The sequence below is a fragment of the Falco cherrug genome, chromosome 2 (genome assembly GCF_023634085.1).
Source record: "Falco cherrug isolate bFalChe1 chromosome 2, bFalChe1.pri, whole genome shotgun sequence".
Lineage (NCBI taxonomy): Eukaryota > Metazoa > Chordata > Aves > Falconiformes > Falconidae > Falco > Falco cherrug.
In genome coordinates this window covers 74,588,199-74,602,982 of record NC_073698.1, presented here as the reverse complement: position 1 = coordinate 74,602,982, position 14,784 = coordinate 74,588,199, and the positions used below count along the sequence as shown (strand labels likewise).

The window sequence follows — 14,784 nt, the reverse complement described above, 5'->3', positions numbered from 1 at the left end:
TTGCCATGCTTGAACAATGCCCACTTCTTCATGGTGTGGCTTCAGAACAAAGGTGCGATGTTTCTACGCACACCTTGTGCCCCAGAAAATGTATTCTTTCCTGCCTTATTTCCTTCAGATTTGCAGAAAGACTTTGAAGGGCAGGGGTCTGGAGGAAATGGCAAGTAAGAGCCTTTAACATGCTTTAGAGCTTCTATGTCCTTATGTATCCCCCTTCCAATGCCACACACAGAGGGAAAATACAGATACTTACCTAAGTGATGGTTTGCTTTTTAACTCAAATGTAGTTTCTAAGTAGAGCCTTTCAAACTGCAGTAGTAATACAGCAGATGTAAGCTGTGAGATGCTAAAATGTCTAACGAAAGGAGTGGGCATCTAGCTATGTTCTTGCTGCTTTCCCACTCATCGATACCTAACAAGTAGGGATAAATTGTGACAGGATACTGAGCAATGTGGAGACAAGTGGCATAACAGACCAATGAGTATAGCTGTGTAGGAGGGAAAAAGGGGCACCAGCAAAGTGCAGGAAAACAATGCAGTTGTGACAGTGAAATAGTTTCATAATAAACAAGTGATCTGAGCTGTTTCTTTCAACTTTCATGTACACTATAAGCAAAGTAATAAATTTTAAGAGTATTTAAGCAATAAATAAATAAATAATAATCATCCAATGTACTGAAAATTTGAACCCAATGAGATATAAGATAAGGTGGTCAACAGACCTTCAGTAGATCTTTATGGGAAGAGAAAAAGAAGCCCCAAAACTACATCTGATGCAACTCAGGAAAAATCTATCAATCATGTGCATTAGTAAGTGGTTATTTATTACCTCTATTAAAAATTTTCCTGCTGTTGCCAGGCCTAACTACAGCTTTTTGAAGTATCTTCCTTCCATTTTTGAATCATGTTGTTCTTTTATCTCCCAGATCAAAGAGCCTTGGTCTTACGTAGAAATATTCAGACTGTGTTAAGCTCAGTTATGGTGCCTGTTATGTAGTACCTGCCCATGTCACGACTTTGAGTGATATATCCACATGGTTTTCTTTGGGATGAGAAATATAATCTGTCCCAATTGGTTTTGGAGAGCTATGTGTAAAGTACTTGACCTAGGAGGTGCTTCTGACTGGTGGCATCCTCACCCTGTACTAAAGCGAGACAGAGGCACATATCAATGCTGACCATCACCTTTGTTTTTGCAGGGAGGAAATCTGAATGCTCTGGAAGTTCTGGGTGAATAGGAAATCTACAGCATGGTCCCACCAAATTGCTTTATTTGGAAGGGGTTATGGAGTCCAACCCATTAGGAACATGGGTGGGTTTTTTAATTATTCTGCAGGGTAGGATAAAATATGGTTAATATATGTTTCATGAAGTATTATTGAGATCCTTGGTTTTCTGAAAATTTCAGTTGGTGCTCAAGCAGGAAAAAACATCCTATTTCAGCGTTCAGAGAGTCAGAGATTTCTAGAGCTAGCAACACGGTTCTAGAGGGAGATATATATTGTAGAGGTTTTTACAGGGCATCTCATCCACGCTTCTGTATCAAAACGTCAGTCTCATCTGGTGTAAAGACTATAAATGAGATCTTCCAGATTCCATTTTTGGGTGTTTTTGTTCCCAAGGCATCAGGAGACAGATAGCATGGATCTCCTCCCTGGACTCTACCCTATTCGCTTAGCAACAGATCCTTTTGCGAAGAAGGAACTCCAGCATACTTCATGCAATTTTTATTCCTTGTAAAAAGCAAGCCCTGTCATTACTCAGCGTGCTATCTGCTTTATGAGAAACAGTCCTTTGGGATAACTAATGCTGGGCGTGCTTGGTTCAGTCCATCTCACCTCATCTACACTCTTGCTTGAAGTCAGTGACTGAGAAAGCCTTTGTGGATGGTGGTGAGTAACTTGTGGTCTTCTCACTTGCTGAAATGTCTCTGAGGCATAGCTTGAGCAGTTAGCATCTCTAAGCCAGTGGTGGCTGAGAGGTGATGGGAAATGCTGTGGGAAGCAGCAATAACTGATGGGCCGGAGAAGCCCTCCTCCTGCTTGGTCTGGGCAGCAACCCGCTATGCTGAAAGCAGCTCCTCTGTGTCACTGGCTCTCACACGCATTTACTGCAGCTGACTGGTACACGAGACTCATCAGACCCGATCCTAGGGAACTGGAGTGCCCTTTGTCAGGCCATGAGGAAATAAGGAAAGTGGCAACTGGTGCTGCTGTCAAGGACAAGGTTAGGGGCTTGAACTTGGGCTCTTCTACTCCTGTCCGGTGCTCCCTGGCAGCGCGTGACTCACATAGCCAACCTCAGCCATTTGAGAGTTGGTTGGGTCCTTCAAGCTCTTCACCCAAACACCTTCACTCGTGACAGGAGAGAGACTGGCACATCTAAAAGGCAATTTTCCCCACCTCAGACACCTGTTTTAAGGGGGACAGCATAAATGACTAGCTGGAGCTAGGCAGCTAACATCTAGGCAGCTGTAGTTAACTGAGATCACCTCCCTTCTTTCTGTTCCTTTGCTGCTATGCATAATTCATTCCTTTACAGGGAAGAAAAGTGTTTGTTGGAGTTAGTGAAACAACAGTTTAAAGGCTCCCAGGAAGATATGTATTGAAGCATTTCAACCTGCTGCAAAGCAGTTTGTGTCTGTTTGTAGTAAAAGAACATTTTAATATTTATTTATTTATTTATTTTACATGAGATAAGGAAGAAAGTAATTTAACAAATAATATACCTACCACTTCTAGACAAACTCTAGAGATATACATGTTATGGTAGCTGGCCTCAGCCCAGCAAAGCCATTAGCCATGGGTAACTAACAAAAAGCAATCTGCTTAGTTCCCCCTCCTTATGCTTTTTAAGGCATTGATCCTGTGTGTTGGTTCATTTAGCCCATTGGGCTGGAATTTTTGAGGACCCACAAGGGAAAGGCTACAGTGTGGTTCAAGTTTATGTTTACCAGCCCTCCTGCCCCAACCCAGAACCAGTCAGGAAAACTTTTTCCCATCCCCAAACCCAAAGAGTTTTCCTGTTCTACAGTTTCTGTGTGTTACATGTCAGCCCTCATCCAGTCCTTTATGCTCCAGGCCTGGGTGAAATTTGTAGGGACTCAGACATGTCAGCCAAGATTCGAGCCCAAACTAAACACAGCCATCATTCATAAGGAGAGAGAGAGTAGGTTTCTCTGCTTATGTTCTCCAGAGCGTGAGCGTTATTCATCACAGGTACAGAAAGGCAAGCTTAATGTTTATAATGTTAAGATTTTTTCTTTTTTTAGTTTCTTGGTTTATTGGGGGGGAAGGGCGGGGGGGAACTTGGATCGTTGAAAGAAACAGTAAAGGACATGAAATCAGTTATGCTGTTTATGGATTAAATGGCTTAGATAAGGACCCATCAGAATTTTTCTATAACTTTGCCAGCTTTAAATCTCTGTAACGGAAACACATCAGTGAGTTCTGTGATTTTTTTTCCCTTGAATGTACTGGAATTACACAGTGTGTTTTATACTTCCCTGTGTTTCTGATGAATATTTTTAGCTCCCCATAGGGCTTCTGAAATAAGCCAGTGGAGAACCTTTTCTTTTCTCTGTGATGTTGGTTGGCATGAAGTGCCAGGGTACATGATCTGGGAGTTAACATCTGCACTGAAGATCCAAAATTTTGTGTTTGACAGTTGTGTCTCAAGGCCCAGCATAAACAACTGATAATTTTCCCCTTTTCAGTTCCTCTGCCTGTGTACTGTTTAAGTTAAAGACACAGTTAAGTCTTTGGGATCCTAAACTGCCTTCCAGCTGTGCCAAATAGTAGCTATTAATCAGTTAGGTGCTTTTCTATTTAGGACTTTGAAGAAGTGCTTATAGGTAAACTGAAGAGGAAAGGCAATAATTCCAAGAGTTACTTTTGTGGTTGATCTGTTCATCTACCTGTTATCTGTGAACATGCCTAGTCATACCTTATGTATCGATATATTGTGTTTGCTTCATGCAGTGGGATTTTCCTTACTGCCTCAGGAAGAAGCCTTGACCTCGGTGAAAGACTGTTGGGGTGGATGGCCATGGCTCCAGCATCAAAGCCGCGTTCAGAAACACACTCCTAGTACGTGCACTCAGTATCAACATCTATGTAGCTGTCAGTTCTATAACTTCCAGAAATGTAATTTCCAGGCTAGCGCAACACTGTAAGTTGTCTGATGCCAAGAGCAAAGGCCAAGTCTTCATTGCCCAAAATGTAAGTTTTGTCTGTTCTACAGGGATTTGCACAGTGCTGTGTGTGTCTGTACTTGCTGGTGGGGTGCCTATGAGCAGCATCACTGTAACGCAGATGTGCCTCACTTTCCTCACTCCCAATTTCATGCAGATGTTCTGAGATCACAGCAGTGCCATCTGCCCTTCCCATGAGTGGAAAACCCTTTGCTGAAATGTTCCTTCCTATGTAAAGGTCACAGTCTGCCACCACCATGAACACTTTCTTCATCTATGAATAGTTCAGCTGAAGCCATCTTTAAGCCAGACAGAAAAATAAATTGCTCCCAGTGGAAAGAGCTCCTCAGCATGATCCAGATTGCCTCAGTGTAGCCCCTTGGGACTATTCGTGCAGTGAGATACTCTTCACTGTGAATAGAAGTGACAAAATCTGGCCCAGAGTTAGTTCCCTGAAAATGTAAATATAGAAACTGCCACAGAAACACATGCAGGGACATAGGAGTCTTTTTTCCACCCATGATCTTTCCCAGCGAGGTCTCTGACTCAGAGAGTGACTGCGGCAGTTCAGAGCTTCACTAGCATTGCGGATTGAGAAGGGGAAACATTGCTGATCCAGTTCAGAGAAGCAGGCAATTTGCTTCTGTAAAATTACACTTGGTAAAGCTTTTGGGAGTTTGTGTCAGGCATATCTGAATCACTCGTATCTCAAATACTTTCAATCATGAGAGGAAGAGGGGGTCACATGAGGATGAGAAGGTATCTAGACGTATAGAGTAACCTTTGATTAAGTGTACAAGCCGTAGAAAGGGAGCCTATCAGCAAATCCGTGCAGTAATCTGGATGTACTGACTGCCAGATTTATTGTGTTTCATGGAGATTTGCAAAGCACTGAAATCCAGAAAACACGAGTTTGCGTTACTACACAGACACCAAACACCTGGTCCCTGGTGTGGTAGGAGGATCCAGGCTTTTGTGCAAGGGGCATTTCCTTGGCAGGCTGGTTTCATCTTCCCTAGCTCTGCCAATAGCACACTGCGTATTGTCAGGCAAGTCAATTCCCTGCCTGCACTTTTCTCCATGCCCAGTAAACACGGGTGAGCAGGCAGGGGAAATCAGGCTGAGGTTTTCTGCGAGTGGAGAATTGGATTCCCTTGGCATAATGCTTGAGACCACTGACAGCGTTAAAACCCAGGCGCTCTCGTCCCCACGTCATGAATTAGCAATGGTAATCTTCGCAATGCAGTGCTGCTTTTAGCAATATTAGTGTGTTTCTCTAATAGTTTCATTGTGTTACACTCACATGCCAGGGCTTATTTCACCTTTCATTTGTGCAATGTGTCTGTGCGGTACACAGAGGCTCCATGTTCATTTTTGCCTGTAACAGAATTTCTTTCTTTAGAAATACCACTAGCGTTGTGGGAGAGAGAGAGATTATTTTTGTTGTTATTGTTATTAACGTCACATTACTCTTCAATTCTTCCCCCCCTCTTTTTTTCTCTCTACTTTTTTCTTTTTCTTTTTCTTTTTCTTTTTCTTTTTCTTTTTCTTTTTCTTTTTCTTTTTCTTTTTCTTTTTCTTTTTCTTTTTCTCTTTTTCTTTTTCTTTTTCTTTTTCTTTTTCTTTTTCTTTTTCTTTTTCTTTTTCTTTTTCTTTTTCTTTTTCTTTTTCTTTTTCTTTTTCATGCCAGTTACAGATCCCACATGTCAAATAGCAGCAGCAGCTGGCTGCATGGCAGATCCCTTAGGCTGCAGCTGGGTGAACACTCCTGGACTTATTCTAGCTGTGTCATATAGATGGTCTGCAGATTATTTCTGTGAGCTGTCATGCTCTTCAAATGCCTCTAGCATCTTTTTTTACTGCTCTTATTCTGGTAATACATGGAGCCTGAAAATTCAGTCTTGGAAAACCTCTTATGATTTGTGTAGAAGGTCTGTGGATCAAAAGTATGGCCGATGTATGCATTATTTCTTTTACATAAGTAAATGATTCAATTAATAAATAATACCAAATATTCTCAATACAGTATTAGATAGGGATGACTGTCCTTGAATACCCTGTATCTATGACAATAGCACTCTTGTATATGGATGAATGGAGAAACGTTAATTCAGGACGTCTGATCTCTTTCTTTAAAATTATATACTCAGTGTCCAAATTGCTTGAATGGTACTTTTCTCTTCATAAAGTCAATGTGAGTAGACTGATTGAATGGGAATGACATAATAGAGCTTCAGGTTGCAACCAAAGAGACAAGCTGAAATAAGAGTGAATTTTCAGTAGAAAAGTGCATGCACAATACACTGTATTATTGACAAAGGAGAGTTAAAAGCAAATTAAAATTTCTTATTTGCCTCGCTGGATATATTTTTAGGAGCACCTGTGCTGGTGAATTTTCTTTACTAGTTGTGCTGTACATTACATTTAACCAAATCCTTTTAGTATAGTTTTGTAGTGGTGCCAAAATTACCACTAACATTACTTTAATCATAACAAAGCTATGTTTTTACTTTTAACTACAATGTATGTTTTGTAAAAGCAGTATAATTTGAAAGTAAAGTATAATTTAGGTATTTCAATTAAACTTCAGTATCTTTACTCATGATCAATGACATCTTGATAGCTGAATGATTTAATCTCAGATTATTGGGGCATATGCTTAAAGTTTCAAGGTAATATTTCAAAATATCATATACTAATTATTTACCTCTCCAGTACTGTCCAGGATGTTAACCAACTCGAGGCAGTTTATTCTAGAAACAAAATTGCTCATTGACTCAGCCGCTTTCTTTCCTTTTGGCCAGCAACAAGAAAATAGATTTCACCAAGTGAGGCAAATCCGCTTTCTCTAAGTGATCTAATCACTCCACTACTCCACTTTATCTCACTTTTGTTTTCTTGAAATATTACCTGCAGGTAAAAAGGAGGTGGTTGTTGTAGGTATTTGGGTCCCATTCCTAGTGCACCTTTCAAGAATTACTGACTGTGCTTGCAGACACAGTGCAGGATCCAGCTCAGAGCTCTGGGAGAATGCAGAAATGCCATGCATAAATGACTGTAAGCCCACAGAATTTTCAGTGCCAGTAAAGGCAACTCCACTGTCATTTATTTTAAATCTAAAGCAGGGTACGTTTTTCTGCTTTATAGTCACTGAATTATTTCCTGTGTGTTACCTTTGAGTGGGGCAGCCATATAGCCTTCACTTGTGTGTCTTCCTCTAGCTGCTTCTGTGCAACTCTTTAGTTCATCTTGCTACTTTCTACTCCCAGCTTTCAGCTTTCTGGAGACACTTCATCTTTTCAGGTCTCCAAAGGACATTGCAAGGCAAATGTCAATATAATGCCATTCTCACGGCAGTTACTAATGCTTCTCTGCCTAGCACAAAGATACTTTTATCCTTCCTTCCTAAAGGAAATGCTATGTATTGAACAATGTTGATCCTTCCTCTTGAAACCATGCACAGTAGACCTGTCGTGCTACTTCCTAATAGCAGTCTAGTCTGAGTGCATTCTTGATTTCTCTGTCCTTGCTAGTCCAGAACAGAAACCTTCTGTTTTTTCTTTTGTTTCCCCAGCAGCTCTTCTTCCCCTGTTACAATTCTGAAGGAGGCACTCAATGCAATTGTTCAGCTCCTTTCATCTCATTTTTTGTTGTTGTCAGTAAAGTTCCTGCTTTGTTGTGCTTCCAGTTGGTCGAATTCCATTTTCAGTCTCACATGACTGACTGACGAGATAGAGTGTCAAAATATCTCCACCGCTCTGATACAGACTATTGGAAACCTGCAGAAACATTGTCTGCTAAATATTTTTCCACACTCTGTTTCATGTCTTTCAGCAGGAGGCTTTGTTCCAAAAGCTCTTCCAAATTATCTTTTTTCCTATCTTATTTTTCTTTCTTTTTATTTATTTATTTTTTTAATCAGTTTCTTTCTTTCTGATTTGGCTACATTCAGGAGGTGTAGTTATAGCTAAAAAATGTACAGATATTCTAGAAACTTCATTCAACACTTTGTGATACTACTAAGTCAGAAGTACTCTGCTTAGAAATGGAGTGATATAGGAAACTTCTCTTGGTTTTTTTTCCTTGTTTTTTTCACCTGCTTCAGATATCAGTCATTTCATTTCCAAGTCTTGTGCTTTATCTTGCTTTGAGCTTGTCTAAATTGCTGATTGTCACCGTCATCTTTTTTTCCCAAGTTTCTGATCATATTTGCCTCTACTTTTAAGCTTTTGTGTCATAAATTTTTCTGTTAATTCCCTTCAAAGATCTCTCCTGTCTGCCTGCTTGATCTTTTCTCTTATCCAACTCGCTCTCTTCTTAAGCCCTAGTTTCTTACATCCTGTTACATTACCTAGCCTTAGTCTAGGTCAATAGGCACAAGTCCTCTGTGATTTCGACGGTCTTGATCATTATCCCGCCTTTTTTCATTTTGTTTTTCTAAAGCCTCCCACTGAAGTAAGTGTACTTTTTAATCATTGACTTCAGCACAAAGAATATCAAGCTCCACATGTGTGACTGCAGGACTGTTGCATATGTGGTACTGAACTAGTTTGTTCTTTACTTTGTAAATACTTCTGATCATGCTGCTTCTCTCCTGGGCTTACTCATGGAAACTCAGAACCAAGAGGATAGACCACCTGATGTCAATGAAAATTTATAAAAGAGTGAAAATATATAAAAGAATGAAAATTTATAACATGGAGCTTTTAATTTAGCTTTTTTTCCCCACCATAAAGTGTCATCATAACACCATGAAGTGTTACTGAAAGCTTGAATTTTGTGTTATGAAAGAAATTCCAGTATGCCAGAGATGCAGGATTTGCGGTTCAGATATGATACATTAACTGTAGCATATTGAAATAATTCTTCTGAAAGAATGCCCTACCACTACAGATAAAAATGTGGAGGGAGATCTGACCTGGGAACGTGTAAGACAAACTGTAATCCAGCTTTCATGTTTTCATGGGAGGGAAGATGATATCTTACATGTAATATCTGGAGACAAATAAGTGAGTTGTTCTGCTTGTGAACCTGTGTTTCTTTAATGGTGCTAATATTGCACAAAAGCATAAAGGAATTTACAGAGAAATTCCTGTCTGAAGAGGAAATGTAAGTCACAATAAGGAAAAAATCTAGCTAAGAAGAAACATGTCAGTAAGAAATGACATTTAGCTTACTGATGTACATACACTCAGTGAGGGAAAAAGCTGCTTTTCCCTTCAAATCTTCTTGAAGGTGGAGGCCTAAAGGAAAACATATATCAAGTAAAAATGTGGTGCTTCTATTCCAGTGATAACAACTATGTTTAGACACCGTATTAAAATGCTTGACTGGAAGATACTTTGATACCACAGTGTGACATGTCCCTGTTAAAATAAAATAGTTCGAAGCTGGGTCTGTGCATTAGATAATACATAGCACTTCTGCAGCTTTTTCATTCAACACATGTGTACCTGAAAAGTTCTCTTTTCATGGCCTATGGATGCATTATATGTAGTAGATTATGATGAAATACTGCTCAAACCACAAAACCACAAGTATCTGCAGCTCAAGAGAGTATCTCTTGACTGATGAGGGGAAAAGAAAATAAAGTATGAAGATATTTCTGTGCGTGACAGAACCAGTCATTCATGTGGCAGATACCATATTATTTATTCAATATATATTTTGATTGCCTGGTGGGGTTCAGGATTCCTGTAAGTGATATTACCTGGGCAACAACTGACTTCTCTGCCATAATTCTCCATTACAATAAAGCCACAAAGTAAGGAAAAGCCTGGAATTCATCTGAATAAAGGAGAGAGAAAGGCATGTACTATGAGATGCATTCCATAAGAGTCTTAATGTTGTGGAAAAATGCTAATTTAATCTGTTCAGTAATGTTGGTGAGCTTTCTAATGTCATTCAATACCACTTTATATAGCATTTTATCCATTTGAATTCTCTTCATACATAATCATATATTTTCAGGTCGTTTGGTCAGAGAGGTGACACAAGCAGAGATGGAATACGAATGCAAGATGTACTGTGCACAGTAAATGATGATGTCAAATAGCCATTTTTAAAAATTAATATAAACAGGAAAACCTCTAGGCAAACTGGACTTTCTATTTGAAATTCTGAGTTGATTCTGCATGAAGCCACAGGTTGGATAGTAATTGTTTTCCTTTTCCTATACTTTTTAATTTTTCAGTAAATGATGACTCTAGTTACCGATTCCATATTTAATCATCAAAATCCCTTGGAATATGAAGCACTCCTTAACATGTATTTTGCAATTAGCTGTAAAAATGTACATAATGAATTCAGTAGCTCATTTATGAGTGTGATGTGTGTCTTCTGTATATGAACCATGGACCCATGCCCAGTGCCCTTGATATGAAATTCTCAGCTTATCAGTTCCTGTTCTGAAGCCTCTGAGCCTTCCAGTTAGCTTTGGTCAATCGTCTGGACAAATTTACTGTGATTAAGAGGTCGCTAAGTGCTACAAATCAAAATGATGCTTCTATTGCATGTGCTGTCCATACTCTATACAACTACTGGTACAAAAATGCAAGGAAAAGCAGAGCAACTCTGTCTTGTCAAAGACATAATGCAGAATACCCTGACGGCATTCATACCCAAGTATGGTGTAATGTAAGGAGGCTAGTATTTCTCAGTTTGGAACTGTTACCTCCAAATTTGTGTGTCTGAGTACATTTTAAAAAAAAACTTTTATAGTATTAAGCAGCATTCACCACTCACAGGCCATAGCATGGCAATGGTTGCCTCACGGACAAGTTAAGAGCCATTACAGTTTTTCCCTGAAACTGAAAACAGGAAAAAGCCTATAGCATCTGAGATGGCACAGTCCAAGGATGACACAATTGTTGGCCAACTTCACTTCTCCAAGTTGTACCGGGGTGAGAAGAAAATACATGAAGGGAAGGGTTTTCATTATAGGAAATGATCGTGATAGTTTCCACTGACTAATGATATTACTCTAAATCTTCCTTTAGAGCCAGTATTTGTTTACATTTTAGGAGCTTCTGAAGCACTTGGTGTTTTTCTAGAAGGGGAAGTGAAAGAAGCCGTCCTGTCATTTGAAAAGCCCAGCTGAACGTGAAGTCACTGTAGCCGTGACTCCTGCTGTCCTGCAAAGGGTGATGTGCCCACTGGGGAGTCATCAGATAACCGCAACAGCTCTACTAGGTAGCAAAGCAGGACTAAAAGTATCGGGCAGAGGAGTGCAAAGTCCACAGTGAACTCTTTTTGTAGTGGATTTGCTTCTCCGAGCACTGAGACAGCCTGAAACTGGGGCTCTGCCCTGCCCTGCCAAAATAGCACAACCAAGGCCTTATTTCTCTCATTTAGAAGATGGGTGTTCTTCATTGAGGCATGTTTGCTCATCTTAATAAGCTGTGTGAATCTATTAAGTAAGGAGGCTTGACTTGAATTGATTGCTTTGTTTAAACATGCTCTAGCTTTTGCTCATGTATATAGCTCATAAAAAAGAAACCTGTTTGAGTTTAGCCCAGTATCCCATGGTGATTACTTAGATGTGCTGTCATAGCCAAGAGCTTTGAGTCTAGGATTTTGTTGGCAGCAGTGCAGCTGCAGTAATTACAATGATATGGAAAACTGAACCACAATTTGAAAACCAAAAGGACTATTGCAACTCTTACAGTTCAGGGATTGCTGAGTAATGTCCATTCAATATATGTAGGTAAAATTCATGATGCTTTATTATTTTAAGTAATTAATGTGAATCAAATCTATTTCAGAAGCCGTTCTCTAGTTTAAGCATGCAGGTAGGAGGTTTATTTGGCTGTTTTGTTTAACCAACCACTTAAGAGTCAAGGAGAAGTTTTAGTGAAATTAATTTTGGCTAGTTAATACTTACAAAAGCCTTTGAAGATATTTATTGCCATATATTTGTTAGATTTTATTTGTACGGGTTAAGGAATGACATCCTTTTGTCTCATAAGCAACTTCTCCTGTGAAAAGAATTTCAACAACTTTTGGGACCTGTCAGCAGTACTTTTTTCCTGATCAGGGCCTGCAAAGGCAGATTTATGGCTTGAATTTTCAATAGCTCCTGCCAGAGCGAGAAATTGAATCCTCCTGAATGCCATGTGCCATGAGTTCTGATCCTTCACATTGACTAAAGCTGTCACACGCAATAATAATGAAGAGCAAAGTGAATTTGGCATGTACAAGTGTGGCCTTGATTCAGCCAGTGGGGATAAGACACATGTTTTGACCCTGGTCTGGCTGGAATGCGGTGTTGTATTCAGCACCTTTTGTGAGGCTGAATCCAGATTTCTTAGTTGGGATTTCTTTCAATGGAAAACGAGCTAATTTGCTTAATGCAGATATTTTTATTTGTAAGATATTATTTCCCACTTTTTAAATAGTTCTTATTCCTCTGGTGACAACTAGAGATTGAAAATACCAGCCTTTCACTGAAAAGTCTGCCTGTGAGGGTACCAAACTTGGTTCCATTTCTGCAATTTATACTCTGCTCTTACTATAAATACTTGTTTAATACATGATTTGATCAATGTTGACTTTAAGAGAATGATGACAGTGCAGGAGAAATGGATATAATTTGAAAGCTGGGTCCCTTTGTGGTGGATTGTAATGTATGAACAAAAGAAAATTTACGTGCTGTGGTGCAGTGATCTGTAATCTTATGGAAGAAGCAGTTGAAAAGCAAAATGAAGTCTGAGAATGTATATTTTCTGACCCCCCCCCCCCGATGGATTATATGACTGGTATGTTTTTCCTCAACACACAACTGTATATCTGATGTAATCAAAGAATCAAGAAAAATGACATTGCTGAATAATTTCTGGTAATTATCTTAAACAGAGACAGATTTACGGAGGTGCATGCTATTTTGAGCAACCAGTAATTGTATTAGTTACACCTCACGGACGAACTTTGTGTTCTGTTCAACAGCAAGTTCACCATCCTGTCTAACCAGGTTGTTCAGTAACCTTGAAGAGATGACTTTCTGCTTTTGAGAGAATGTTTGAAAGCTGTGGATATGATTTTTGTGTATTTGGGCGATCAATCAATTTTATTGCTTGGCTGCCTTCCCAGGTCCTGGTTGCTTTTAATACTTAATTTTGCATCGAACAAGCAAATAAATGTTCTAATCGTATATAAAGAGAACTGTTTTGATTGTCATGTTTTGAACTCTACAACAGCTTAAAGTATTACAGCTGTATCCTATCAGCATATCGTGACAAGACGTGTGAATTAATTTCAGTAATGAGGAAAATGCCACTAAAACCCTGCAGTACATCTCTGACATATTTTTCATAGCTACTTCATCGTAGTTTTCATCTAACAAGGATTCATTTTCCTAGAAAATTAGGTTCTTGCTCTGTTTTGGAACAACATAGTGTTTCTAAAAAGCACTGGTTTGAGTGCAGGCACTACAGCCTGCATTGGTCTTCCCCTGTCTGGGTGTCTTAAGGGCAAAGGAGGCTGTTGACATGTTTGATACCTGCTGACACAAGGAGCAAAGAGTCCTTCACAGCAGAAGCAGGGTGCTTGGCCCACGCAGCTGGGCAGCACCCAGCGAGCCATTGGGCAGCACAGGGTGCAGCTGCACAGGGCAGCGCAGTGGGCACACGCGCCCAACCGGGCAGCAGGCATCTTCAATATGGGTGCAGAAACCCATTTTTCAGAAAATATTCAATAAATAATATCTGTAACCTTGCTAGACCAGGTGTGGAAGGAGGTATCATCCAGGCACTCCAAACTGAAATATGCTGCAGCTCTCTGAGACACCTCTCCACAGGAACTAATGCTGACTTGTTTGCCGTTTGAATCCCCGTCACCTCGTCTCCTTTTCAGTTGCTTCGTGTCTTCTTTGTGCTTGATGTCATGTAAGGTCCATTACTTGGAAAACCTTGAAAAAATAAAAATCTGCTTAGCTGCTTCTGAGCTGCATGAATGGTGTTGATGCAAAGCGCTGCCTAGAAAATGATCTCTCCTGATGCTTCATTGGAAGTGTTTGGCTTCTGGGGGGAGAGGGAGGTGGCACCAGTTTGGCCACAAAAAGAAAGAAAAAAAAATCTCACCCCCCTCAAATTACATACCTGTTAAATTGCTTGCTTTGCATTAGAATAATTTCACTGTTAGCCTTAGTAAATTAGGATAGCCCATAGGCCACACAAAAGTAAGTAGGCAAGTCAAGGACTTGTCTTGGCTCTTTTTCTATGTACTTCTGTTAATTGTACACATCAATCCCCTTTTTCCTATAAACCCCCTCCAACCCCTTAAAAAAAAAAAAAGAAGACCCTAGATCAAGGAAATCAAGAACGCATACATTGTGCAATGCTGTGCAAAATCAAAAGAATGAGTAGCACATTAAAACCCTTAACTGTGAAGGTATCTTACCTTTTTAATGCCACTCCAAAAATCAGACATGATGCAACAAAATATATATGTGTGTGTATACATATCTGCATACACACACATATGGTATTGGAAAAACTGGGGAAAGTGTAAGGGTGGATCAAGGAAATGACTGAACAACTGGAGAAAGTGCCTTAGAGGGAAACTTAGGTGTTACCCAAGTATTTGCCAAGTGTATT

General features: G+C 39.7%; 1 protein-coding gene across 2 annotated transcripts in view; it reads left to right on the top strand.

Annotated features, from left to right (window-relative positions):
- Positions 1–14,784, top strand: part of DHRSX (dehydrogenase/reductase X-linked) — a 169,549-nt gene that overhangs the window by 68,112 nt on the left and 86,653 nt on the right. Inside the window, exon 4 of one of the 2 annotated variants that reach the window (XM_055701347.1) lies at positions 3,981–4,088. The exons of the other annotated variant lie outside the window; for it this stretch is intronic. Within the exon in view, the coding sequence (XP_055557322.1) occupies positions 3,981–4,088 (108 nt within the window). The remainder of the gene's footprint in view (positions 1–3,980; positions 4,089–14,784) is intronic. 2 annotated transcript variants of the gene reach the window in all.